Source organism: Pituophis catenifer, unplaced genomic scaffold (assembly GCF_029215685.1).
Source record: "Pituophis catenifer annectens isolate HBS135680 unplaced genomic scaffold, rPitCat1.0.hap2 SCAF_10, whole genome shotgun sequence".
Lineage (NCBI taxonomy): Eukaryota > Metazoa > Chordata > Lepidosauria > Squamata > Colubridae > Pituophis > Pituophis catenifer.
The window spans coordinates 5,612,986-5,636,958 of NW_027256890.1; the positions used below are offsets into that span (position 1 = coordinate 5,612,986).

Sequence of the window (23,973 nt, forward strand, 5' to 3'; positions counted from 1 at the left end):
CTGACGTCATTTCAGACTTTGAATCTTTTAATCCACAAAATTAAAAAAAAAACACCTAACCAAGTTAGGGTTTTAGCTGAAGCTACGTTCCTAATGTATGTTCTGCATCTCGAGTTGCCTGAAATGCCATTATTGGTGAAATAGGATATAAATTATTTTGTTAGACAACACAAACAGTACACAAAACCTAAGCTTGGGGGAAATGGTTGTGTCTCAACTAAGGGAGAATGTTCAGGGAAAAAAATAGTTCAATTAGAGAAGTAGAGGGGAAGCATTGCAAATTGTTATGAATCTGTTTAACAATCCTATCAAATTGTTCTCCCATTTATAGTGGATTCTGTTTTAAGGAGGGATTGAAACTATTGTCCCCGTCCCCACCTCCCAATGGTTATTGTTCACTCATAAATTGGTCTTAACTCTCAGAAATAGGGTAGAATTTCAGGTAAACTGGATATGTTTTTAAAGATTGGGACTAAAAAAAATTGAGTTAAAAAGACATCCTATCCCCTGTTGCTAATTTTTGCGTCCTGAAAATGGGACTTTTCCATTTTTAAACCATTAGAGATGGCAACCTCTTAATATTTTGTGAAGTGGCCCACAGTTGTGTCAGTTAAAAGCACAACATTACTCAAAAGAGATGGCGGAATTGAGTTATTTACTTGGACCATCTAAATGACTTCTCTAGTGGCTCCAGGCAGCTTAAGAGCCAATAAAAACAGACCTTCCAATAAAATATAAGCCGGAACAGCAGCATTTAAAGGGCCTTGGGAAATAAATCCATTTTTGAGCCTTTTCCTAAACTTCAGTAAAATACTTGTTTCCTGTCATTGTAATTTCCAAAATACGGATCCCACCAAGGAGAAAAGTGAATTGGACACTGATATCCCAGAAATCCACGTATATATTTGTACAAAATATATATAGGTTTCACCTATGTAAGGTTCTCTCTTCCTTCATGCATCACAAGGACCGAAGACTCACTGAGCCCACATGTAATATCTAAATCAACGTTTCTCAACCCTTGGCTACTTGAAGATAAGTGGACTTCAACTCCCATAATTTCCCAACCAGCATGCTGGCTGGAGAATTTGGAACTTGAGGCCCATCCGTGTTAGATGGGAAATTCTGAGCGTTGATGTCCACCCATCCTCAAGTGGCCATGGTTGAGAAGCACTAGTCTAAACTTTTCTTCTGAAGTCAGTCCACAAAGACATCACAATCTCAACGTCACAAATGCCAGATCTCTCCGGAAAAGTAAAAAAAGGAAACTGCTTTATCCCAAATTGTGAAGTCTTGCTCTCCACCATCTATTGTATAACACTTCCTTCTTGATGGCCTTCAACTCTTCTAACATTCCAAGTTGTCGTCTCCAATTGGAGTCATCAACTTATTCACTTGGTGATTCAGCTTCCTCCCTCTTGATCAGCTTCCCTCTGGATTCTGGGATTTTTTTTAAAAAAAAAAAATTACATCATGGAATTGGAAGTTAATCATTCTTGAGCTAATGGACCCTGCACGTCTCCGTTAAGCCATTATATTCATTGTAGAAGCCAATCATTTTTTTTTCCCTTTTGCTCCGCCTGCATCACACTGCCTGGATCAACTAAGAGGAGAAGGAGTGGCTTCTGTGGCAGTCCTCATTTCACTAATATTGTGAAGGCCACATGGTGGTGCTCTCCTTCCATTCAAGCATTATGCGCTCTGTTGCAGCACAAATAACTTTTAGCTCATTTGAGTTGTCCTATGCCACAGCCCCAGGTGGCTGATAACATCCAACCTTAAATATAGAATTACAGAATAACAGAGTTGAAAGGGAGCTTGTAGGTCTTCTGATCTAGTTCAAGCAGGAGACCTTATTCCAGACAAATGGCTGTCCAGTATCTTGGAAACCCATAATGTCTGAAGGCAACCCTTTCCTCTGATTAATTGTTCTCACAGTTGGGAAATTTCTCCTTAATTCTCAGTTGGATCTCTATTTGTTACGTTTATCTTCTCCTCTGCATATCTGGCAAAGACATTTCTCTCTCTCAAGATTGGTTTACCAAAAGAATTTCCCTCCCTCTATCCCAAAACTTCCCTCCCCCAAGTCTAATTTATTCATCAAGGCAGGGGTGGAATTCAAAAGTTTTAGCAACCCGTTGTCTGCCTGGTTGCTGGATGGGCGTGGCCATAGTTGGTGTGGCCTACTCGGCCTCCTGCACCATGGTGAGGGGTGGGGCTTTTTGCCTCCCCAAGCTCTGAAGGCTCTCCTTGAGCCTCTGGAAGGGCGAAAACGGCTTTCCCCGGGCTCCGGAGGCCAGAAATGAGCCCGTTTCCGGACTTTCAGAACTTCTAGAAGGGCTGTTTTTCACCCTCCCCAGGCTCCGGAGGCTTTATTTGAGCCTCTGGGAGGGCGAAAACAGTCTCCCCTGGGCTCTGGAGGCTTCGGAACTTCCGGGAGGCTCTCCGAACCACTGAAAATTTCCACTATTGGTTCTCCAGAACTGGTCAGAACCTACTGAAACCCACCTCTGTCGCAGAGACTCTGCGCGGGCGCTGTACTTAGCTGGCATCCAAAACAGGCCGCGTGGAGACTCCTAGGAGGGGAGGGGCAGGGTGGGAGGGGCCAGACAGTCCTTGCAACTACCGGTTCAGTGAACCAGATGTAAAATTAGCATCCAGTTTCCCCGAACCGGCTGAATCCCATTTTGTGCATCACACCACTGCTTTTAATGCTTGCATATGTTTGCATCTATGGTCCCCGATGCTTCTAGACAACAATTATATCGAAAATTGAACCCCTCTTCAGCTTTTAACCTGCAATCTACTTCCCTTGTACTCCAGGACAGGATTTACTCAGTACATGGGTTGAACAAGCCACATCTGGCCCATCCTATCAATCCTAGCTTGCAGACTATGGTGAATGTATTCACGCAGCTGGGTAAATCAGGTGTCCAGGGCAAAAAAAAAAAAATATTGCAATTTCTTGCTGTGCGAAACATTGTGAAAATGTTTAAAACTGGCTGGGAACATTAGATAAAAGCATCCAATTAATACAGATTCTTCTTAATGAAGTCTGACATATAAGCAATTAGCATAGATTAATCATTAAGAGCACCAACAGCAAATCCACAGTATTATTAAACAGAAGCTTACACAAAGCCAATCCTTATCACACAGCACCATGCCAATAGATTTTCCCTCCCGACTTATGATTAATGGATAGAATCACGATTACGTGAAGTTCTAGTACTGCTTTACAAAGCCTTAGTAAGACCGCACCTAGAGTACTGCATCCAGTTTTGGTCACCACACTATAAAAAAGATGTTGAGACTCTAGAAAGAGTGCAGAGAAGAGCAACCAGGATGACGAGGGGACTGGAGATTAAAACATATGAAGAACGGTTGCAGGAACTGGGCATGGCTGGTCTAGTGAAGAGAAGGACCAGGGGAGACATGATAGCAGTCTTCCAGTATTTGAGGGGCTGCCACAGTGAGGAGGGGGTCAAGCTGTTTTCCAAAGCAACTGAAGGCCAGACAAGGAACAATGGATGGAAACTGAACAAGAAGAGATTCAACCTAGAAATGAGAAGTTTTCTGACAGCGAGAACAATCAACCCGTGGAACAGAAGTTGCCTTCAGAAGTTGTGGGAGCTTTATCCCTGGAGGCTTTCAAAAAGAGCCTGGACAACCATTTGTCTGAAATGGTGTAGGGTCTCTGCTTGGGTGGGGGGTTGGACGAGATGACCTCCAACTCTGCCCATGTCTATGATAACCACATCTGGCACCTTTCCTTTAATACTTGATCTTTTGTCAAAAAGATGTTTGATAATAATAATAATAATAATAATAATAATAATAATAATAATAATAATAGTAAAAATAAAAAAACAGTGCACCCTTGGCCATTGAAGGATGGACACTAATTGCAACTCAAATGTCCGTTCTCAACTTCTCCAATTCCGTTTTCCCATCAGTCCCCAAACTCAAAAGCCCCGAGAGAAATTCAGTCTGCCTTGCAATTAACGGGCTGCCCTCCAGCGAAGAATTAGCAGAATCAATTGCCCGTGATTGCATTGAATAAAAAAGAGCTTGATTGGAAACGTCAGCGACAAACAGAAGGAAGGCTACGAAGGAAGGAAGAAGGGGGCATTAAGAGGAAAAATAGTCATCAGCCTTGCCGTCCCGTTGACCTCTTGATGTCTCGAATTAAAGAATCCCATTTGCCGTATCGGCTGGAGATAATTGGAGACGCTCAGAACTTGGGCAGCCTCTTGCAAATTGTTGTGAAATTTGGCTTGGGCCCTCTACATGCAATGAGACTCCGATGGCCCCACCCCTTTAATGCCAAAACAACAGACCATTTTAATTCGCGATGACCCCCCCCCCCCCGATGGAGTTAGCTTGTTCCATTTGATGGGAGCTGAGCCGATCTGAATAACGGCAAGGAGATCGTTTTTTTCCTCCTCTCGTGGCGGAACACAATTTTTCTAAGAAGCCCTGTGTGTCACATCAGATTAGCTTTGCTCCCCACAATTCCTGGAGTGGGAGGGTGGACACTGCTTTAAACATGGCAGTTCCCAATTCCACAAGGCAGCTTTGTCAAGAGAATCCGTATGAGCTGCAAAGATGGCCTTATGCATATTGTTAGCGATTCACAAGGGAAAGCGCAAGGTGAGCAGCTTCTTCCAATCTATTTAACAGATTAACAGAGTTGGAAGGGAACTTGTAGGTCATCTAGTCTAACCCCATACCCAAGCAGGAGACTTACACTATTTCCAACAGATGGCAGTCCAGTCTCTTCTTGAAAGCTTCCAGTGATGAAGCTCCTACAACTTCCAAAGGCAACTTTTGTTCCATCGATTGATTGTTCTCACTGTCACGAAATTCCTCCTTGTTTCCAGGTTGAATCTCTCCTTGTTCAGTTTCCATCCATTATTCCTTGCCTGGCCTTCAGGTGCCTTGGAAAATAGTTTGATCCCTTCCTTTCTGTGGCAGCCCCTCAAATATTGGAAGACTGCTCTCATGTCTCCCCTGGTCCTTCTCTTCATTAGACTAGCCATGCCCAGTTCCTGCAAACGTTCATCGTATGTTCAATCTCAGCAGAGCGAACCAGAAATGCTAAGAGGCTGAACTTTTAAGAAAGTTCTTCAGAGGACTCTTCTTCAGAGCTGAAGAAGCTACTTGGATGAGAAGCAAAACATCTTCAAAGAAAAAAACTAGAATGTCCAGTTGCCTCCTGAAAAAGCACCTTTGGGACAATCATGGCATGCATCCAGGTTTGGTCACTACACTATAAAAAAGATGTTGAGACTCTAGAAAGAGTGCAGAGAAGAGCAACCAGGATGGTGAGGGGACTGGACGCTGAAACATACAATGAACGGTTGCAGGAACTGGGCATGGCTTATTTTCATGGCTGTGTGAAGGAACGCGACCCCATGGACAATATTCCTCCAAGCCTTCCTGTCCTCTACCATCCTCTGGAGTCCATTTAAGCTCACACCGACTGCTTCAGTGACTCCATCCAGCCACTTCATTCTCTGTCGTCCCCTTCTTCTTCTTTTGCCCTCAGTCTTTCCCAGCATTAGGCTCTTCTCCAGGGAGTCCTTCCTTCTCATTAGGTGGCCAAAGTATTTGAGTTTCATCTTCAGGATCTAAACAATAGAAAATCCATTTCAGATAAATGGTGATCTAGTCTCTTCTTGAAAACCTCCAATATCGGAGCACCCACAACTTCTGGAGGCAACTTCTGTTCCACTGATTAATTGTCCTCACTGTTAGGAAGTTTCTCCTTAATTCCAGGTTGCTTCTCTCCTTGATTAGATTCCATCCATTGCTTCTTGTCTTACCTTCAGGTCAGAGGTGGGTTTCAGCAGGTTCTGACCAGTACTGGAGAACCAGTAGCAGAAAGTTTGAGTAGTCAGGAGAATCGGTAGTAAAAATTCTGACTGGCCCTGTCCCCATCTATTCTCTGCCTCCCAAGTCCCAGCTGATCGGGAGGAAATGGGAATTTTGCAGTAACCTTCCCCTGGAGTGGGGAGGGAATGGAGATTTTACAGTATCCTTCCCCTGCCACACCCACCAAGCCACGCCCACAGAACCAGTAGAAAACATTTTTGAAACCCACCACTGCTTCAGGTGCTTTGGAGAATAGGTTGACCCCAGTGGTGAGATCTAAAATTTGTTACTCCCTGTTCTGTGGGCATGGCTTGGTGGGGGTGCGTGGTAATGTGACTGGGTGGGTTTGGCCATTTTTTTCTTTTTTTACTTTTAAAACCAGCGAAGAGATTATAAAAAAATGCTTTCAAAAGACTCTGACGATCCCAGCTGAGTTGCCTGATCAGCAGAGGCTTTTTTTTTTTTTTTACTTTTAAAAGCATTTTTTCGGCCAAAGACATTGTAGAAAAAATGCTTTTAAAAGTAAAAAAAAGGCCTCTGATGATTGTGCGGCTCAGCTGGGCATGGTGGTGGTGGTGGTGGGGTTTACAGGGATTTTTGCTACCGGTTCTCCGACCCACCCGTCTCCATCGTTACCGGATCGGGCGATCCGGTCTGAACCGGAAGCATTTCACCCCTGGTTGACCCTCTCTTCTTTGTGGCAGCCCCTCAAACACTGAAATACTGCTATCATTTCACCCCTACTCCTTCTTTTCCCTAGACTAGACATACCCAATTCCTGCAACCGTTCTTCGTCTATTTGCCAAAGGAAGGGCTGGATCCCAATGGTAGAATACATATCCTCAAAAACCCCTCCAATCTTGGTTTAAATCTCAGTGTCCTCATGTTCCTTCAGAGGGTGATGATGACGAAAAGGCTAACGGGAGTGGTGCGTTCTAGAGAGTCTTAACATGGTTTGTTTCCTGCGTTTCTTTTCTTAGAAATAAACAGGAAACGCCACTCACCATGACTGTCAATTTCTCTCCAAAACCCCAACAGGGTGTTGCCAAAGTCTCTAAGAACTTACTAACTTCTTAGTTGCATAAAACTCGTGTGGGATCCCGGATTGCTCATTTCTGCTCTATGGTTCTTTGGAGGGTGGGAAGCTCAGATTTTCTCGGAATGCAAGAACATCACTGCTGGATCATCCCAAAAAGACTTTTGAAATCTTAGACCAGTGAGGGCGAACCTTTTCAGCACTTTCAGCCAAAAAGGGAGAGCGTGCATGCGCTTGTCTGGGCCGCAACCCAGAATAGGAGAATATTTCTTCTTCTTTTTTTCCCCCAAAAAGTTTTTTATTTTTATTTCTCATAAACACGTTTACATGTACAGTCATTTATCCATCATTTTTTCATTCATCTTATCTTTTAACCTTCATTGTTAATTTTTACTTTTTCGGGGCTGCTCTTTTACTCTTTACCTTTCCTCCAACCTTTCTTCTTCTCCTCCCCTTCTCTTCCTTCCTGTTTCTCCTCCTACTTCCTTCGTTCTTCCTCTCCTTCTGTTTCCTACTGCCCCTTCTCTTCCCCCACTCCTCTCTTCCTCTCTTCTTCTTTTCTACTCCTCTTTCCCCTCCCTTTTCTTTATCTCCTTTTCCCTTTCTTCTTTCTCCTTTAATAGGAGAATATTTCTGTGCAATCTAATATTTTTTTAATTACATCTTCTTCTCTTGGTCTTTCCTCATCTTTCCAATACTGAGCAAATGCAAATTCTTGCTGCTGTCAAAACATGCAACATTAACTACAAATCCCCCTTATTATATTTTTCCCCTTATTATATTATAGGGACGCGGTGGCTCAGTGGCTGAGCTTGTCGATCAAAAGGTCGGCAGTTCTGCAGTTCGAATCCCTAGTGCTGCGTAATGGGGTGAGCTCCCGTGACTTGTCCCAGCTTCTGCCAACCTAGCAGTTCGAAAGCACATAAGAAAAAATGCAAGTAGAAAAATAGGGACCACCTTTGGTGGGAAGTTAAGAGCGTTCTGTGCGCCTTTGGCGTTGAGTCATGCCGGCCACATGACCACGGAGACGTCTTCGGACAGCGCTGGCTCTTCGGCTTTGAAACAGAGATGAGCACCGCCCCCTAGAGTCGGGAACGACTAGCACATACATGCGAGGGGAACCTTTACCTTTATACCTAACTCAATGGCGAGTTCTATTCACCATGAATCATCACTGCTCTGTCCATAAATTTAACCCAGAAGTCTTCAAACTTGGCATCTTTAAGACTTGTGGACTTCAACTCCCAGAATTCTCCAGCCAGCAATTCTGGGAGTTGAAGTCCACAAGTCTTAAAGATGCCAAGTTTGAAAACCTCTGGTTTAGCCACTTCCTGTTTCTGCTTAGATTTCCTTAGATTTCCTGCCCAGATAATGAAATCAAAATAAACTTCTATTTTGGTTTCTGTCTGCTGCCCCCTATGCTTCCTTAATCTGTAGCTACATGGTTCTGCCTGAAGGTGGTGCACTTGAGCAACTAATGAAGCAGGCATAGCTTGGATTATTGGCCACAGCTGACAAAGATTCAGATAATAAGCACCAAGCTTTATGTACAATATGCACCTGGCGAAAACTTCAAGGATGTTTTTCCTAATGCAAATCAAGAAATTGGGGACCATGCTGCTTTTCGGGTAGTTGGGATTTTGGGGTCATTTACAGCAGAAAACCTGCAGATTTAAGTTGCTTAAATCTGCAGATTTTAAAAAGCAAAGGTGCTTTTTTCAGGAGGCAACTGGACTTTCTTGGGTTTTTTTTTTTTTTGAAGATGTTTCGCTTCTCATCCAAGAAGCTTCTTCAGCTCCGACTGGATAGTGGGGAATGGAAGGATTGATATTCCTTGCAGACAGCTGGTCATTTGCATCCTTTTAGAGGGTCCTTGAGGCCACCTGAGGTTTATCTGTGTCCTCAGGGTCATCTGAGTGGTGCAAATGGTTCCTATAGTCTGCAATTTTTCCTCTGGAAATCCATTCCTACTCCCACATCATTCCAAGCGTGCTCATCCCAAATTGTATAGCTAAAAAATCTGTCGAGATTCTCAGTCATCCAGGTCATGGTTGTCCAAAGGTGCTTTTTTCTCAAGAGGCAACTGGACTTTCTTGTTTTTTCTTTTTGAAGATGTTTCACTTCTCATCCAAGAAGCTTCTTCAGCTCTGACTGGATGGTGGGGAATGGAAGGATTTATACTCTTTGCAGGCAGCTGGTCATTGGCATCCTTTTAGAGCAATGATGACTAACCTTTTCTGGACTGAGTGCCCAAAGTGCACATGCGTGCATGCGAATGCGCATGCGCCCGAACCCCCAAAATACAATGCGTGCACAGCCCCCATGGATGCAGCCCACCCCCTGCGCATGTGCATGCCCCCCGCACATTCGCGGCAGAAACCCTATGACCAGCTGGCCTGCAGGAGGCGCGCTCGCATGCATGGCTATAGGATTATAGGAAAACATGTAGATTTTAAACCTGAACTGTTTTTATTAGGTGTAATATCAGAAAAACTTGATAAGCAAACTATAGATTTACTGTTGCACATCTTAACAGCAGCGAGGATTATATTTGCACCCTATACAAGAGCTGTGGTGGCGCAGTGGTTAGAGTGTAGTACTGCAGGCTGCTTCTGCTGACTGCCGGCTGCCTGCAATTTGGCAGATCGAATCTTACCAGGCTCAAGGTTGAGTCAGCCTTCGATCATTCCAAGGTGGGTAAAATGAGGACCCAGATTGTTGGGGGCAAGAGTCTGACTCTGTAAACAGTTTAGAGAGGGCTGTAAAGCACTGTAAAGCAGTATAGAAGTAAGTGCTATTGCTATTCCTTCCTTCCTTCCTTCCTTCCTTCCTTCCTTCCTTCCTTCCTTCCTTCCTTCCTTCCTTCCATGGTGTGCAGTGGTTAGAATGGAGCATTGCAGGCTAATTCTGCCCACTGCCAGGAATTCGATCCTGACCAGCTCAAGGTTGACTCAGCGTTCCATCCTTCCTAAGTCGGTAAAATGAGGACCCAGATTGTTGGGGGCAAGAGGCTGACTGTAAACTGCTTAGCAAGGGCTGTAAAGCAATATAAAGCTGTATATAAGTCTACAGTAATTGCTATTGCTATTGCTATATTGAAAAAATGAAGAAACACCGCAAGACGAAGAGGTCATGAGGAAGATACTAGATTGTGCAGAGATGGAGAGACTTACGCTGAAGATTAAACAGAAAGAAGAGACAGAATATTGTCAAACATGGACTTTATTTTACCAGTGGTTGGGGGGGAAAAGCAGTGGAGATTAAGAACGTAATCTGTATTGTTAATAACAATAATAATTAATAATAAATCAATAACATCCTTTAAAATGAGACTTGGTGGCGCAGCAGACTAAAGTGCTGTTAAGTAACACCAGCTGCCTGCAATTACTGCAAGTTCAAATCTCACCAGGCTCGAGGTTGACTCAGCCTTCCATCCTTCCGAGGTAGGTAAAATGAGGACCTGGATTGTGGGGGGCTATAAGCTGACTTTGTATAAAAAAGAACACCGCTTAGAGGGGGCCGAAAACCCTACTAAGCAGGTATATACAAAAGTATGAAGGCTATTGCTTAACGCATTGTAAGCCACCCTGAGTCTCCGGAGAAGGGCGGCATATAAATCGAACCAATGAATGAATGAATGAATGAATAAATAAATAAATAAAAAAAAGAGAAAGAGAGACATTGGAGGTCTTCTAGTCCCAACCCCTTGCAGAAGCAGGAGATTCTAATCTATTCCAAAGAAATGCCTGTCCATTCTCTTCTTGAAAACCTCCATTGATGAAGCACCCACAACTTCTGAAGGGAAGCCCTTCGCCTGATTGATTGTTCTCACTGTCAGGAAATTTCTCCTTAGTTCAAGGTTGGATCTACCTGAAGAATTTCCACCCATTGTTTCTTGTCATGCCCTCAAGGGCTTTGGAAAAGAAATTGACCCTCTCTTCTTTGTGACAGCCCCTCTCAAGTATTGGAAGACGACAATGGTGTCACTCCCTAGTCCTCCTCTTGGTTAGACAAGGCATTCCCAGTTCCCACAACTATTCATTGCTGTGTTTTAGTCTCCAGCCCCCAAATCATCTTTATGGCTCTTCTCTGCATTCTTTCCAGAGTTATTAATAACAGATTAACAGAGTTGGAAGGAACCTTGTAGGTCATCTAGTCCAACCCCCTCACCCAAGCAGGAGACCCTACACCATTTCTGACAGATGGCAGTTCAGTCTCTTCTTGAAGGCTTCCAGGGATGAAGCTCCCACAACTTCTGAAGGCAACTTCTGTTCCATCGGTTGATTGTTCTCACTGTCAGAATATTCCTCCTTATTTCCAGGTTGAATCTCTCCTTGATCAGTTTCCATCCATTATTCCTTGTCTGGCCTTTGGGTGCTGTGGCAGCCCTTCAAGTATTGGAAGACTGCTATCATGTCTCCCCTGGTCCTTCTCTTCACTAGACTAGCCTTGCCCAGTTCCTGCAACCGTTCTTCATAGGTTTTAGCCTCCAGCCACCTAATCATCTTGGTTGCTCTTTTCTGCACTTTTTCTAGAGTCTCAACATCATTTTTATAGTGTGGTGACCAAAACTGGATGCAGTATTCTAGGTGTGGCCTTACTAAGGCTTTATAAAGTGGTATTAGTACCTTACTTGATCTTGATTAAGGGACGTGATGGCTCAGTGGCTAAGACGCTGAGCTTGTCGATCGAAAGGTTGGCAGTTCAGCGGTTCGAATCCCTAGCGCCGCATAATGGGGTGAGCTCCCGTTACTTGTCCCAGCTTCTGCCAACTTAGCAGTTCGAAAGCACGTAAAAAATGCAAGTAGAAAAATAGGGACCACCTTTGGTGGGAAGGGAACAGCGTTCCGTGCGCCTTTGGCGTTGAGTCATGCCGGTCACATGACCACGGAGACGTCTTTGGGCAGCGCTGGCTCTTCGGCTTTGAAACAGAGATGAGCACCATCCCCTAGAGTCAGGAACGACCAGCACATATGTGCGAGGGGAACCTTTACCTTTACCTGATCTTGATTGCATCCCTCTGTTAATGCAACTTATCATTATTATTATCAAGCTATTAAGTCTCAGCATCTCTTTCGTATCGAAGAAACGATATTACCTCACCTCTAAGTCATCGATGTATAAAACCTTAAGGTTTTGTTTTGGTTCCTTCTCTCCACGCCTGTTTTTTTTTTTTTGTTTTTTTTTACTTCCCTGGCTATCTTCACATCTTCTGAATCTCGTTCTTTCTAACTGACTGGTGCTAGGACCCAGAAGAGGAAGCCACTTGTTGGTAATGTGATATAAATAGAATACCCAAATGGGACAAAGTTTGAGGAGAAAGTCTGACATCACTTTGATTTTGCTCAACGCTCCGTCAGGACGAAGGCTAGAGGTGTGTGTATCCCTGAGACGGCCAGGTTTTCCCAAGAACGAACAACCTCTCGCCACAAAATCCCTCCCAGTCTTTGCCCCAAAAAAAGAAATATTTAAAATCTTTAATCTCCAAGGCACCTTCTTCTTCTTCTTCTCTCTCTCTCTCTCTCTCTTTTGTGTCTGTGAAAGCAAGCCAAATTCCATTTCCACCCAGTGACATCTGATCAAACGAAGACAAATCTAAAAAGGCAAAGCCGTTAGCGAAAGTTGGAGAAGAGAAGCTTGCATCTGTAATCATCCCAAGTTTATTCTCTTTTCTTCTCTCCCCCCTCTTCATTATTCCTCTTCCTTTTTCTTTTCTTTTCCTGGAATGGATTTATCAGCCACGGAAGGACTCCACGTTTTGAAACCTTAATTTTTTTAGACCTCAGGGAAGAGTTGGATTTTGTTTCTTGTTTCTTTTCTTTTTTTCCCCTTCCCACAAACCAGTCGACGGAATGGGCTTGTTGTATGGATGATTAGAAAACAGCCTTTGGGAAAAAAAAAAAAGAAGAAGAAGAGCAGAGGATGATGGAGCACTGGAAGTTTTGTTACTAATGATATTATGATTACCGTGACCTGAGATTTCATCCCAGCATTGGTTTTCTGGTTTGCAATGAGACGAAGGATCATGGCAAATAGGCTGGTGCAACTTTGCTATCTCTTGTTGTGGATTTTATTTCAGGTAATGGTCTTGAAAACCTGTGGCATTTATTATTATTTTTTTTAAATTACTCTCTTCTTTGGAAAGGTTTGCTGCGCCTGAATCCTATTCACGTATCTGTTATATATTTTTATTATGCAGGTTTACAGGACTCATACTTGGCCACAAAAACATCCTGGTAAGGAATTTTTGCTATCTTGAAATTTTGAAAACCTTTACGATTGCTGCATCCCTCTCCTTTGTCTTCGCCATCGCCTGCAAAAGCATGATTAGATATATGATTGAGGAACATCAAATGCAAACAAGAAATAGCGTTGAGAAGGTTGCTTTGGTTGGGATGTCAACACTTGGCGTTGGGTCTCATCAAGACAGGGGGCCTTGTTCTTAGGGCTTGAGAGTCAGCATAGGAGGAATTTGAAAGTTCTCAAGAAGGTCTCCAAAAATAGGGATGTACTGGCAGTAGTAGTCTACCAGGAGCTGTGAGTTCAATTCTTTACTCAACCACAGTGTGCGTTGGGCAACTATGCAAAAATTGGATGGTCGGCAGACTAAGCAACTTGAGATAGTCCTAACACAAGAAAAACGAAGGAACTGTTCATGTTAGCAAACAGATCCTAGAATTCATTTTAAAGCAGGAATGGCGAACTGGTAAATTTTCAGGTGTGTTGAACTGTACCTGCCTTTTCTGTTCGCTCATGAGATCCATCCGTCTGGCCAAACAATTTTGGCAATCCCCATCATGGGGATTATTTTAAAATTTTCCATTCTGGATCCTCCCGATGCTAAATGGCCAAGTATTAATTTGAAAGGCTTTTCCTTTCAAATGCAGCTTTAAACTGACTTGTCTGAAAGTCTGCTTCCTCTTGTTATCTCAGTTTGATTTTTACAATAAATAAAAGGGAATGCGGCTTTATGAAAATGATTTACTTTGGGGCCAGCTCAGCTATTAGGCAACGCAAGCTTCTAATTTTGAGATCGGATGATGTTAGAATCTGGTAATACTGAGTTTTCTCATGAAAATTACTAGCATTTTCTGTTCTCTCACTGCCCTAAATTCCCTAAACCAAGAATTGCTATTTTTTTCCCCCATGATAAATGCTTACAAGAAGTTGAAGTAGCTTTTAGGGGCCTGGAGGCTAAAACATATGAAGAACGGTTACAGGAATTGGGTATGTCTAGTTTAATGAAAAGAAGGACTAAGGGAGACATGATAGCAATGTTCCAATATCTCATGGGCTGCCACAAAGAAGAGGGAGTCCAGCTATTCTCCAAAGCACCAGAAGGCAGGTCAAGAAGCAATGGGTGGAAACTAATCAAGGAGAGAAGCAATCTAGAACTAAGGAGGAATTTCCTGACAGTGAGAACAATTAACCAGTAGAACAACTGGCCTCCAGAAGTTGTGAAGTTCCAACACTGGAAGTTTTGAAGAAGATGTTGGATAACCATTTGTCTGAAGTGGTGTAGGGTTTTCTGCCTAAGCAGGGGGTTGGACTAGAAGACCTCCAAGGTCCCTTCCAACTCTGTTATTCTGTTATTTTACTCCCTTCCCAAGCATGTAGCTAGCTTTGTTTTTAAATCCAAAGTGGAGAAAGTAATGATCCCTACACCTATTTTAATTGAAAGAGGATCTGTCTAAACCACTTCACTTCCTACCTCGTAGGCATCAGTCTCCATAAATCACAGGGAGGGGTCCAATCATTAGAGAGAGAGAGAGAGAAAAAAAATGTGGTTTATAAGAATTGGAGACCTGCATTTTTACAAGATTTCTGGAATGCTTTGGAAGCACGCTTTCATTGCGCCATCGTTGGTGCTACATGCTTACAAGGTCTTACCTTTTTTTTTTTTTTTCCTTTTAATCCACAACCATATTTTTGGCCAGCTTTCTATCCCTATCCGCACTCCCTTCTGAGTTGCCAGGAAGTGAGCAAGCAATAAAGCCAACATTTAAGGAGAATCTATTACATATGCGGATCGTTTCAAGGGGCAGGCTAAAAATATTCATTTCAGGAAGCCCACTGTTTTTTAAGCAAAGTTGAGAAGCTTGTAGTGAATTGGATGTTGCTGGATTCGGACTCCTATTAGCCCGAACCAGGATACTCAATGGTGGGGGATGATGGATGCTACCGACCGCTTCCTTGTTTCCTGTTGTTGTTGTTAGTTGCAAAGTCATGTCCAACCCATTGTGACCCCATGGACTTCCTCCAGACCTTCCTCTCCTCTACCATCCTTTGGAGTCCATTGAAGCTCACGCCGACTGCTTCAGTGACTCCATCCAGCCCCCTTGTTCTCTGCCGTCCCCTTCTTCTTTTGCCCTCCATCGTTCCCAGCATTAGGCTCTTCTTCAGGGAGTCCTTCCTTCTCATTAGGTGGCCAAAGTATTTGAGTTTCCTCTTCAGGATCTGGCCTTCTAAAGAGCAGTCAGGGTTGATTTCCTCTAGGACTGACCGGTTAGATCACCTTGCAGTCCAAGGGACTCGCAGGAGTCTTCTCCAGCACCAGAGTTCAAAGGCCTCCATTCTTTGGCGCTCAGCCTTCCTTATGGTCCAACTTTTACAGCCATACATTGCAACTGGGAAAACCATCGCCTTGACTATACGCACTTTTGTTGACAGAGTGATGTCTCTCCTATAGCAGTGTATTCCGTTATTATAACCACTCAGGGTTTCTCACTGAACATTTTCTGCTTCTCTTGACCAGCTCAAGATTTCTACCGCACTTTGTTGGTTTTAACACTTGTGTGCTTGAGTGTTTATAGTGAATCCTTAGACTTTCACAGCTACGGCTTGTATAATCTCTGCTCCTTAGGGTTGGGTTCTTTTTCAGTGCTGAGTAGAAGGACTGTTAACTTGGTAGTAGAGCAGAAGGAGAGAAGGGAAGATCTGAAATTCATCCATTTTTGCCTCCTGTGGCAAACTCCCGATATTCAGTCCTTACCATATTCACACATGCGTCTTTCTCCAGCCTGGTGGTCTCCAAATGTATTGGACCAAGGACCACTTCCACGTTGGCTAGAAATTCTGAGACTTTGCCTGCAATACAACGCTCAGGAGAAGCCTCACTTAGGGTGAGCCAGATCAGCATCTAGCCTAAATGTCAGAACCAGCATCTTCGGCTTGGCGCCTCACTGGTGTCCTGCCATCAAAGCAATGGGGGAAAGGAGAAGGAAACAGGGGGGCACATGCAGTGGTGTGATTCAGCCAGTTCAGGCGCACCAGTAGTTAAATTGCTGGCTGGCCTAGCCCCTCACTGCCCCTTCCAGGAGTCCCCATGCGCCCCATTTTGGCTCCCAGGTAAGTGCAGGGAGGCCTACTAGCCCCCAAATGGGGCACAGGATGTGTATGTGTGGTGCGCCTCTCCCTCAGCCTGTTTTCACTCCCAGGAGGCTTCAGGGTGGCTTTCTAGGCCCAAAATGGGCCACGGGATGTTTGTGTGCAGTGCATTTTTGCTCCCAGGAGGATGCAGGAGGCCAAGTGCTGCCTATCACACACCATGGCCACGCCCACCCAGCCGGTCATTAAGGCAGAGAACCAGTTATTAAATTATTTGAATCCCACCTCTGCACATGGATAATAAATCTGCGTGCTTCAAAAGAGGGGGAATAGCTGAAGAAGAGCAGAGCGGTGTGGAATCCGGTTCGTGCCAGGCTTCTTCAAGGCCGGTTTGCCCTGAATGTGGAATTTCACCAGTCTAAACACCTCAGCATTTCCCAAAACATCATAGCAACGTTGCATTGGCTAAAGACGGACTGGTCATGGGGGGAGGACTTATTATTTATTTATTTATTAGTTTGATTTATATGCTGCCCTTCTCCGAAGGAAGGAAGGACAATAGCAATGGCACTTATATACCACTTCACAGTGCTTTCCAGCCCTCTCTAAGTGGTTTACAGAGTCAGCCTCTTGCCCCCAACAATCTGGGTCCTCATTTTACCCACCTTGGAAGGATGGAAGGCTGAGTCAACCCTGAGCCGGTGAGATTTGAACTGCCAAATTGCAGGCAGCTGGCAGTCAGCAGAAGTCGCCTGCAGTACTACCTTCTAACCACTGCGCCACCGTGGCTCATACTAGATATATCCAATTCCTGCAACCATTCTTCATATGTTTTAGCCTCCAGGCTCCTAAACATCTTTGTTGCTCTTTTCTGCGCTCTTTCAAGCGTCTCCAACTTTAATTGTCACCTAGCTTCCTAAAATGGTTCTTTGAAAGGCCAAAGACCTTCAGTAATATGCTGGGTGGGATAGGAGATACTTAAAATCTTCTCAAAAAATAGTCTACCTCAACTGGTTTTATTAGAGTTAAAAATGGAGGAAGAGAGGATACTTTCTCCCATCTTCAGGTTCATGTCCCAAGCGTTTTTCAATTTAAAATCTAACTCCAGAGAAGCAAAACGAAGCGAAAAGCAGAGGGGAAGGGAAGATAAATATGAGAAACAACTGGCAATTGTTTGAGTTCCCACAAAGGGGATGACTTTGGTCCTGCTGTACTTTCTTGTTAGGTTTCCGTGTTCTTGCTCAAGCATCGCATTATTGGCCTCTGGACACCGTAGAAGGAATCCACGAATTAAAGGACACCGACGGAGGTAGACTGGAGAAGAATGCTCTCCAAGGATAAGATATGATACCGACAGAAAATAATATTTGTAGCTCAAGGTTGAACTTTGGGGTCCTTGGTGCTCTCTGAGCTTGGGGGTTTCTTGCAGATGTTTCATGACCCAACTAGGAAACAAGAAAACTACCAAGCTCAGAGAGCGCCAAGGATCACATAATCCTCCTCCTCCTCCTCCTCCTCCTCCTCCTCCTCCTCCTCCCCTTCCCCTTCCCCTTCCCCTTCTCCTTCTCCTTCCTTTTTCTCTCCTCCTCCTCTTCCTCTTCCCCTTCCCCTTCCCCTTCCCCTTCCCCTTCTCCTTCTCCTTCTCCTTCTCCTTCTCCTTCTCCTTCTTCTTTCTCTCCTCCTCCTCTTCCCCTTCCCCTTCCCCTTCCCCTTTTCCTTCTCCTTCTCCTTCTCCTTCCCCTTCTCCTTCTCCTTCCCCTTCCCCTTCTCCTTCTCCTTCCTTTTTCTCTCCTCCTCCTCTTCCCCTTCCCCTTCCCTTTCCCCTTCCCCTTCTCCTTCTCCTTCCTTTTTCTCTCCTCCTCCTCTTCCCCTTCCCCTTCTCCTTCTCCTTCTCCTTCTCCTTCCCCTTCTCCTTCCTTTTTCTCTCCTCCTCCTCTTCCCCTTCCCCTTCCCCTTCCCCTTCCCCTTCTCCTTCTCCTTCTCCTTCTCCTTCTCCTTCTCCTTCTCCTTCTCCTTCTTCTTTCTGTCCTCCTCCTCTTCCCCTTCCCCTTCCCCTTCTCCTTCTCCTTCTCCTTCCCCTTCTCCTTCTCCTTCTTCTCCTCCTTCTCCTTCTTCTTCTTTCTCTCCTCCTCTTCCCCTTCCCCTTCCCCTTCCCCTTCTCCTTCTCCTTCCTTTTTCTCTCCTCCTCCTCTTCCCCTTCCCCTTCTCCTTCTCCTTCTCCTTCTCCTTCTTCTTTCTCTCCTCTTCTCCTTCTCCTTCTCCTTCTCCTTCTCCTTCTCCTTCTCCTTCCCCTTCCCCTTCCCCTTCCCCTTCCCCTTCCCCTTCCCTTTCTTCTCCTTTTCCAGATGTCAAAACTATTTCTCAGGCTTTAAAAAAAAGTGGCCAGTTTGCTTCATGATAGAAAATACTGTTGGAGTTGGCTGGTGGAGAGGGGAGAACAGCAGGGGGCATTTAGTTTCCAATATATGTGTTATATCGACCTATATGTTGTATTCCATGTAACTATTTTCCCATAGATGTATCTTTAGGTCAGATGGTCCCAAGACTGTTGTGGTGCTCCATGCAAGCCACTTGAGTTATTTCTGAGCACTCTTGAGATTGGACTGTGTATGCCGTGTTTTGGCAATAAAAACTGGACCCCAGAGATGAATAAGATGGTCCATTGTTACCAGTGATTAACCTTCCCTGGTTGTGATATTGCACTCCAAATTGTGCATCTCTACAGCTTTGGGAGAAACCATCCCTTGATATTTCTTCCCGTCCTCGTCATGTCTTTCCATCAAGCATTCATGCCATTCGCTCCACCTTTGTCCCTCATCGATCCTTGAGCCATCGTCAACTTTGCCTGCCATGTTTATTCATTGCGTGTCTGTTTGTGTTTGGCACCTTCATAAAGCCAGTTCTAGTTCTCTCTCTCTCTCTCGATGGCGTGCCTTTTTTGCAGAGATTGGCATTTTCAACTTGGCTTCCAGACAAGAACCCCGTACGAGTCCTTTTGCTGCAACAAAACAATTGCCAAACAGAATATCCAGTATAATAATTTGGTTAGCATAAACTGTAAAAGGCTTTAACAGTGATTGATCATGAAACATAAATGGGAGATTCTGAATCCATTAGCAACAATTCCTTCTATTTTCAGATGGTTTAAGTGATGGGTACTGATGGTTAGGTGGCCATAGAGCAGGGATGAAATGCTCCTGGTTCGGACTGGATCGCCTGATCCGGTAGCGATGGCGGTGGGTGGTTCGGAGAACCGATAGCAAAAATCCCTGCGCCCCCCCCCATCATGCCCAGGTGAGCTGCATGAACATCAGAGGCTTTTTTAAAAAACTTTTTAAAGCATTTTTTCTACAACCTCTTTGGCCGAAAAAATGCTTTTAAAAGTAAAAAAAAAAAAAAAAAAAGCCTCTGATGATCGCGTGGCTCAGCTGGGATCGTCAGAGGCTTTTCAAAGCATTTTTTTCTGCAACCTCTTGGCCGAAGAGGTGGTTAAAAAAAATGTTTTGAAAAGTCTCTGACGATCCCAGCTGTGTTGCCTGATCGGCAGAGGCTTTTCAAAGCATTAGAAAAAATGCTTTGAAAAGTTAAAAAAAAAAAAAAGTTGGCCACGCCCACAAAACCGGTAGTAACACATTTTGCATTTCACCCCTGCCATAGAGTTTATTTTTCCATGTGCAAACAGTTCACACATGCATACTAAACCTGGTTTTAATTTACCAAGGTCCAGAGCAGGGGTGAAATGCTACCAGTTCGCACGAACTGGTAGTAAAAAAAAGCTACCGGTTTCGGTGAAGTGTGCTTTTCGTGTGTACTGTCCATGCACAGTGTGGTTTTGGCATGCATTGTGCATGCGTGTGCACAGCACACGTTTGGCACACACTGTGCATGCACTGGCAACGAACCAGTGGTGATCCGCAGAGGATTTTACCACTGGTCTACAGGACTTCTTTCCAAGTCAATCTTCAGCTTCATTATTTTCTTTTTGTAAGACAGGTATTTCAGGAAGTGTCTGCCCTGTAATATTATTACCGAAGATGGGGAGGGGTTTGAAGAAAGCTTTAAGAAGTTTTAGGACGAATCGAATTCTCCGTGGGTTCTAGATCAGTATTGTCTACATTGGAGATGAAGAAGGCTTTCCAAGCAGAAGGAAGACCTGCGGGAGTGCAAGGCCAGGTACTGGCACCTGGAGGCTCACAGGCTGAGATGGTCAGCCAGTTCCAGGCCATGATGCAGTCCCACTGGAACAAGGCCCACTCGCCCCTTCACCACCAGTTGCACTTCCTTCCAGCCTTCGCCCAAAGCCCCACACCAGGAGGCTGAAGCAGACCCCAAGTCGAATTTCTCCCCCCCTCAACCTGCACAAAAAGACCCCGAAGGGGGAGATTCTCTGCAGCAATACAAATGTTCATTGCACATTTCCGGCCCAGGGGCCATAGTTTGAGGACCCCTGATTTAGTGCAATATAAAAAATGCAAATAATTTTTCTGCGGACCACCAAAATTTTCTCATGGACCACCCGTGGTCCACGGACCACCAGTTGGTGACTGCTGTTCTAGAATGTTGGCGCCTAGATTTTTTTTTTTTAGTCCAACAATCCCCAGAAAGTCTCTTGGAGCCCAGATTCTGGTTTCCAGGTGTTTCCCAGCTCTTGCTGGAGGGAGCAATGTGGTGTCATGTGGGGCTTTAATGTCCAAAAGATATTCAACTGTGAACTTAAAAGCCCTTCCACTAAGAATGGGCTTAGATGATAGGAACAAGGTGGCAGGTTTCGAGGTCGTCTCAAATAAATTGCATTTCAAACAAAGTCTTTGATGAAAAACTCCCATTTATTAAGCACGCCATCCTAACTCTGACTCCATCGCAGCCAACACTGACTTCCAGACCCAAAACCCTCCCTTTCTGTTCCCCTTCTGCACTCATTGGCCATCTTCCAAATCACTCTACCCCTAATCTACTGCTCCAGCTCAAAGGAATTTCCCCCCTCCCATCCCGTCTCCAAGGGGATATTATCTCCAGGAAAAATAAGTAGGTGAAAAGTCAAACGTCCCTTTCCAGATGCCTCCGCTTCTCCTTCTTATGTCAGCACAGAGTAAATGCAGCTTGAAGTGCTGACATCTGGGTGATCTTGAAAACCCCACCAGAGATAGTCTTTGCTTGGTAGAATCAAGTCTTTAGGAGTTGGAGAACAATCATCCTTCCCCACTAGCCCCATGATGAGCTAGTTAAACCAGAATCAGCCACCAAGGATTCAGTTGTCTTAAATATATGTCACTGTTGGCGAAACCTTTTCAGCACCGAGTGCCGAAATGGGAGCGCATATGCGCACGGGTGCTGGAAATCAGAAGAGCAGCTGCCTGGTGTGCATGCTTAAGCAGGAGATCCTATACCCGGGAACCTATGGCATATGTGGTGGAAGTGGCACGCAGAGCCATCTCTCCAGGCACGCGAGCCATCGACCGTTGCTCTTTCCGGTTTCCGGTTCTCCTTGTCCAGGGGTGAAATGTAAAATGTGTTACTATTGGTTCTGTGGGCGTGGCTTGGTGTTGGTGGGGGTAATGTGACTGGATGGGCGTGGCCAACTTTGAAAAAGAAAAATTTCAAAGCATTTTTTCTAATGCTTTGAAAAGCCTCTCTGCTGATCAGGCAACTCAGCTGGAATCGTTAGAGACTTTTCAAAACATTTTTTTAACCACCTCTTTGGTCAAGAGGTTGTAGAAAAAAATGCTTTGAAAAGCCTCTGAGGATCCCAGCTGAGCCGCACAATTTTTTTTGGTTATTTTTAAGGCTTTTTTTTTTGTTACTTTTAAGGCTTTTTTTTTTTACTTTTAAAAGCATTTTTTCGTCGGAAGAGATTGTAGAAAAAATGTTTTTAAAAGTAAAAAAAAAAAGCCTCTGATGATCGTGCAACTCAGTGAGCATGGTTGGGGGGGTGGGGGCGCAGGGATTTTTGCTACTGGTTCTCCGAACCACCCGCCGCCATCGCTACCGGATCGGGTGATCCGGTCCGAACTGGGAGCATTTCACCAATGCTCCTTGTCTATCAGTGAGATTCTATTTTTTTTTTAAATGAACCATTGTTTTTTCAGATAGGACAGTTTAATTTTCCATTTGAGCTAGCTCCTTTCTAGCTTTAACCCAGACAGGTGGAACTTTTGGCACGTTGCAATGATGTTGATTGAGAGACATGATCTGGTTGATTGATTCGTATCCACCTTGCTTATATTCACGGTGTTGCTTTTCCATTCCATTGTTGTGTTTGTTTTCTTTCTTCTCTCATGCAGCGCTAAGATCCCACAGCTTCACTGTGCTTCATTACCATAATTCTACTTTTGTTTATACCAATGATTCCGCCTACTCTAACTTCTCTGCGACCGTAGGTGAGAATTCTAGATGATCCTTTTCTATTTGTCAAGCTTGGCCATTCGGCTGACGTATGACTTTTGGTGTTCTCCATGTCATTGTGAAGGGACACTGTGAAAAGGGATGCAGTGGCTCAGTGGCTAAGATGCTGAGCTTGTCGATTGAAAGGTTGGCAGTTCAGCGGTTCAAATCCCTAGTGCCGCGTAATTGGGTGACCTCCCCTGACTTATCCCAGCTTCTGCCAACCTAGCAGTTCGAAAGCAGGTAAAAAATGCAAGTAGAAAAAAAGGGACCACCTTTGGTGGGAAGGGAACAGTGTTCTGTGCGCCTTTGGTGTTGAGTCTTGCCGGCCACATGACCCACGGAGACGTCTTCGGACAGCGCTGGCTCTTTGGCTTTGAAACGGAGATGAGCACCGCCCCCTACAGTCAGGAACGACTAGCCTATATGTGCGAGGGGAACCTTTACCTTTAGCTTACTGCCCTCTCAATATGGAATGGCTCCTATTGAATGGTTAGAAGAAGAAGGATGATTCCTGGTATCTATGGAGATTCTCAGTCATCCAGGTCATAGTTGTCCCAAAAGTGCTCCCCGCCACCAAATGGCAACTGGACTGCTTTTTCCTTGAGGAGGAGGAGGAGGGAGGAGGAGGAGGAGGAAGAAGAAGAAGAAGAAGAAGAAGAAGAAGAAGAAGAAGAAGAAGAAGAAGAAGAAGAAGAAGAAGAAGAAGAAGAAGAAGAAGAAGAAGAAGAAGAAGAAGCTTCACCAGTTCTTCTTCACTTTCAATCAGAGCTGGAGGAGCTTCTTGGATGAAAAGTGAAACATCTTCTTCTTCAATTCAGAATAGAGCTGGAAGGGACCTTGGAGGTCTTCTAGTCAAGCAGAAGACCCCATGCCATTCTTCTTCTCTCTCCTCCTCCTCCTCCTCCTCCTCCTCCTCCTCCTCCTCCTCCTCCTCCTCCTCCTCACTCCTCCTCCTCCTTCTCCTCATCTCCTCCTCCTCTCCTCCTCCTCCTCCCTCCTCCTCCTCCTCTTCCCCTCCTCCTCTCCTCCTCCTCCTCCTCTTCTTCTCCTCCTCTTCCCCTCCTCCTCCTCCTCTCCTCCTCCTCCTCTTCCCCTCCTCCTCTCCTCCTCCTCCTCCTCCTCATCTCCTCCTCCTCTCCTCCTCCTCCTCTTCCCCTCCTCCTCTCCTCCTCCTCCTCCTCTTCTTCTCCTCCTCTTCCCCTCCTCCTCCTCCTCTCCTCCTCCTCCTCTTCTTCACCTCTCTCCTCCTCTTCTCCTCCTCCTCTCCTCCTCCTCCCTCCTCCTCTCCTCCTCCTCCTCTTCCCCTCCTCCTCTCCTCCTCCTCCTCCTCTTCTTCTCCTCCTCTTCCC

The 23,973-nt window shown here is 44.9% G+C and overlaps 1 protein-coding gene across 1 annotated transcript in view; it reads left to right on the forward strand.

Annotated features, from left to right (window-relative positions):
• The first annotated feature begins 12,854 nt into the window (after nt 1-12,854).
• ADGRD1 (adhesion G protein-coupled receptor D1) overlaps nt 12,855-23,973 on the forward strand; it is a 205,860-nt gene continuing 194,741 nt past the window's right edge. Inside the window, exons 1-4 of the mRNA XM_070950671.1 lie at nt 12,855-12,992; nt 13,113-13,149; nt 17,466-17,549; nt 22,522-22,617. Coding sequence (XP_070806772.1) covers nt 12,924-12,992; nt 13,113-13,149; nt 17,466-17,549; nt 22,522-22,617 — 286 coding nt within the window. The 5' untranslated portion in view covers nt 12,855-12,923. The remainder of the gene's footprint in view (nt 12,993-13,112; nt 13,150-17,465; nt 17,550-22,521; nt 22,618-23,973) is intronic.